The sequence below is a fragment of the Paramormyrops kingsleyae genome, unplaced genomic scaffold (genome assembly GCF_048594095.1).
Source record: "Paramormyrops kingsleyae isolate MSU_618 unplaced genomic scaffold, PKINGS_0.4 ups89, whole genome shotgun sequence".
In the NCBI taxonomy this organism is placed as follows: domain Eukaryota; kingdom Metazoa; phylum Chordata; class Actinopteri; order Osteoglossiformes; family Mormyridae; genus Paramormyrops; species Paramormyrops kingsleyae.
In genome coordinates, this window is record NW_027326027.1 from 121,569 (window position 1) to 126,435 (window position 4,867).

A 4,867-nucleotide genomic window follows, 5' to 3' on the forward strand; every position below is an offset into this window, starting at 1 on the left:
CCAGTGGAAACATATGCAGCCCTGCAGAGAAGCACTCAGCAGACAAACAAATGAAAATAGCTTACACCTATATGTCACTTTTGAATAGTGGTGGACAAAGTACACAACTTCATTATTTGAGTTAAGTATAAATACTCCTCGTCAAATAATACTTCAATTTCAAGTGAAGTTTTTCAGTCAAATTTTTACTTCAGTTAAAATACTGGAGTACTTGGATCTAAAAACAATTATTCAAAAGTGCATTATCTTTTTAATACAACACATTTAACAGAACCTAATAACTCCTGAACACCATCCTGAATGCACTGACTGACTTGTAGATCCTGTAAAATAATAAGCTTGTGCAATATGATACAATGACTATAGAAACACAACTGACTTAACAAAAGTACAGCCATTGTCATTTTCACTTTATTAATTATTTAACACCGCCCACCCCACCCTCACAAAAGAGCATGGTAGTGTTCTTACACAGCTCTACCAGTGTGTGTGTGCGTCTGTGTGTGGATTATGTTCATATTTCATTGTGGGGACCAAATGTACCATTTTTCAGCATGCATCCGGCAGACAGTCAAATTTCCTCAGAAAATAAATAAATAAACAGAATGACCAACCCAGTTACACACCTCTAGCTCTATTACTGCCCAACAGCATCTTGACTGACAGCGCAGGAGTAGTTTACTGTGATTGGTTTTTCTCCTGTGATGAACACAATATTGTCTCTTTTAGAAAAGAACATTTGTCCTCTAACTTCAAAGCTGTGCTTCAAAGTAATGAGTAACAAGAACCTTCGTGGAAATATAGTGGAGTAAAAACTACAATATTTGTCTTTCAATTGTAGTGAAGTAAAAGTGACAAGTTTCTAAAAAAATTGACATTCAAGTAAAGCAGAGATCCTTGCAAAATGTACTTAAGTACAATACTCAGGTAAATGTACTTCATTACTGTCCAGCCCTGCTTTTGAATTGCATGTTGGAAACAGACTGTAGAGTAAGCAGTCTTGTTAAATGAACAGTGATGGGAATTATGCTCCTACTTTTTGTGTTTATTGTGGGAGCAGCACAGTGGCTGAGTAGGTAGTCACTCTTATGTCAGTGACTGTGCATACATACGCGCCCTGTGACACACTGGCACCCCCCCCCCCCCCCACCCTGTGTGAAGCCCGGCCTTGTGCAGCCTTGGACAGGCTTAGCCCCCCACCCTGGGCATGATAAGAGGCTGGAAGATGGATGGACAGGTCACACAGCGGCTCGATATATATTTCTTTTGGTGTTTCATTAAACGGTATGACTATGTGAAAGGACCAGATGTAATTAAATGTATATAAATAAAATTAAATTAACAAGAAACCTTATTGCACCTCGAGGGTGTAACCTATGTCCATAACGAGCATTGTGCACCTGTGTGTGTGTGTGTGTGTGTGTGTGTGTGTGTGAGCCAAATAACAGGACAGGGAATAAAAAAACAAAACTCCTCTTTCTTAATTATCCACATCATTATTAATTACACAGGTATTTATACAGGTATATCCTCCAAAAATATATACAGTACAGATAATTAAATGAAAAATGTAATTTAAGAACACTTTAAATTTTCGCTCAGTTTCTTTCATCTGTTTAATATCATCTATCTGTCCCTGTGCGTTTGCCCCAAACCATTCACCATGGTATACAAGGGAGACAAGTAAGCATGTGTGGCATCAAAGAACTGATTGCAGCAACTCAGCCTTTCCACAACATTAAAGCCACTTATTCCCCCCAAGTCATGAAGAAATAATCTCTGTGGCTCCCCTCTCCCCCTCCCTCAGCTCCTAGTCTGGCCTGAACACTTGTATTTCCAGTAAAAATGCACCCCAAACACACTGACACCAAACTCAGCACTGGTGCTCCGTAAAATCCCGTGATCCAGTCTCAGATGCACTGGCTCCTCTGCTCTCCTTCTGAGCCTTATTAAAGCTACACCCTGAACACTCTGTATAACTAACATGAATGAGAAGCATTTTTATTCATAATCTCTGTAGCGGAGGTCAGAATACAGAGTGTCATTATTCCCATCTTTCTTCTGTCTCCTGGGTTTTGGGTTCTTAAGGTTCAGGGCAGCGTAATTCAGTGTGTCCTCGTCATGGCTCTGTGGAGACAAAGATGGCAGAATAGGATGGATGAAAATTGGTTTGCTATTACTTAAATGCACAAATAGCACTTAAAAGGATGGAAATCAGTTTAAGTTGTTTTTTTAAATATTATTTTTGCTTATTATTTATTATTTGAAATATTTATTACACATACCTGCTTATGTGACCATTCCACTTTTGTTACATCACTGTTCTTCTGATCTATTTAAAATATATAATGCATCAAAATATATAATTTCACACAAAATAACAATTCAGAGGTTGGATAACATTCCTAAATTGGGAGGGAATTTACAGTCCTTTTTGTCACAAAATCAAAGTTAAAATGATTTCTGTCAATTTCAGTGTGCATGCTTAGATATGTGTTGTTTGTTATGATATATTACATATAGTATAATTGCTATAAAGAGTATTTCAAGAGATTATTTGTCGTGAGATTATTTGTCGAAAGTTACAACTTGTGGGCTGGCATAAGGTGAACGGAGAGGGGCTTTATTAGGCAAAACATTAACAGTTATGGGGAAAACAAAGCGCGACCATGAGGGATCCAAACAGGAGAACAGGGAACAAGCAGGGGAAAGGCTCAGGGTCAGACCGAGATCCGGGAAGATGAGCACAGTGACAGGCACAGTGACAGACATATACAACGACTAACGAGGGGACAACGAGCAACAGGAGTGGCTCATTAGGGCCACACTGGGGAGGGGACAGGAGGGCCAGGCAGACTAATAAATGTTATTGATATGCAACTTACTGCAACATGTGTTGTATATCTCAGTATATTTTGCAAAATACTAAAGATATGTAAATAAATTAGGCAGGATTTTAATAAGGGATATTGTGTTTCCCACAAGAGTGGTTTTAATGTGAAAATGTATGTAGTATTAAACAATTCTGTTTCGTTATAAACATATCAGTCATTTCACCAAAATTTTTTGTCCTTCTTCTGAGAGCATAAAGCCGGGCAGCGTACCTGCGCAGTGTGTACAGGTCATTTTACATCTTATACAAATGAGGGCAACGTTCAGAATAATGCTGCAAGATAAAACTATCAGCAAGCCAGAGTGAAGAGGGTCCAGCAGCTTCTGATAGCCTATAACAAAGAAATAGATTTCAGCATAATGATATAGAGACACATTTCACATTTGCTTTACATTAGTTAAAGATAAAATCAATAACAAATTAAAGTAGGTTTCTTGCAAGTAGTCCATTTTTAACATGAACTTTTGGTATTTTGCATTTTAACATTTAGTATTAAGTAATATTTTCAATACTTATTAAACATTTGTGTAATTCAATTTATGCACTTAAATTTGAAAATTCATTACATTAAAATAAGAAGTAATTGTCTTAATAGCAAAATAAGTAAAATAAAAGTTTGTACAGAAGCAGATATACTCTCCACACTAGGTGTTACCATCTATATGCAGCTGTGTGCCGTTCCCAAACAGCATCTCCCCACACATGGCCACAGCGCAGTAGTAAGTCCCAGCATCAGAGAGGCTGAGGTTCCTCTTGGGGAGGCTGTAGACACAACTCTGTGTAGGAGATCCAGTCTCAGGGCTCTTCTCACACTCATCACTCCTGTTTCTGTGGCTGTAAATGACTCCTGGAAGGGATTCTCCTGATCCATGTCTGAACCAGTAAACACTGTGTTCTCCTGCACAGCTCCCAGCCTCTACTGTACACTGCAGGCTCACAGAGTCTCCTGGCTGCACTGTGTCAGACACAGGCTGCTGTACCACAGTCCTGCTGTTGGAGTCTTTACCTGAAAAGCAAAATGTTCATGATGACAGGCCTTTGAGAGAAAAAATGGAAAGGAAGGTTTTTCCTCAAAGATTTTTCTTACAGATTTTGGAGAGGTTTGGGAACTGAAGCAGTGTTCTTCCAACCATCCAAGAAAAAGGTAAGTTCTTGGAGAACAGTTGAAATTCTTTTCTCATTATATTGTATTAATGTTCATTAATATATATTCGGTAACACTTTCCATTAACTGCACCTACATAATACCTTTATAATACATTCATATAACATTCATAAGCAGCATGTAAATATACCTTAATATCCTAACATACTTTAACAGCTTTAATATACATTAATAACAAAAAGTATAAAATAACAAACATTATAATCATATAATCATGTAATGTTTGTTATTAATGTATGGAGGTAGATGAATTTTATTAATTTAAAGTCAATGAAATGAAGTGTGTAAAGTGTACTTTATATTTTCATGATTTTCGTGACTATCAATTTACGTTTGGTTTATGTTGCGCCTTTTCCAGAGGAAGGTATTTATTGTTTTTGCATATTTGGCTGTTGATGTGTATTAGTATTTTTGAGGATTCTGCTGTAGTACCTGCATGGTTTGACTCAAGAGCCAAATGTATTATCTTTACTTGTTACTGTTTGCTGATTGACAGTTTGTCTCTTTTTTAACATTAAAGAAAAAGTATACATAGCAAAAGGAATTACTTGGTTTCGTAGTTGCTCCTATTTATTTTCTTATGAGAAGAAAAGTAAGTTTTTCCGTTCAACCATAGCACTACAGCAAAAAGCAAAACGTCATAGCAAATGGAATTATGCTTTATTCCAATACACATGATTAATTTTTCATTATTATTATGTTTGATCAGCATAATATCTTCAAAGGATTTATGATCTAATTTGCAATGTTCTGGCCTGAAATCTTTTCCTGCTACACTGAAGACTCTCTCAGCATGTGCAGAGGAAGCT

At 37.0% G+C, this 4,867-nt stretch overlaps 1 protein-coding gene across 1 annotated transcript; it reads right to left on the reverse strand.

Moving 5' to 3' along the window:
- Nucleotides 1-1,840: 1,840 nt before the first annotated feature.
- On the reverse strand, nt 1,841-3,899 carry LOC140586915 (uncharacterized; the record flags this gene model as incomplete). The annotated part of the gene is made up of 4 exons (XM_072708423.1): nt 1,841-2,127; nt 2,286-2,332; nt 3,105-3,224; nt 3,549-3,899. Coding segments are annotated over 4 exons (644 nt in total), but the record flags the coding sequence as incomplete, so codon positions are not given.
- Between the last annotated feature and the right edge of the window lie 968 nt (nt 3,900-4,867).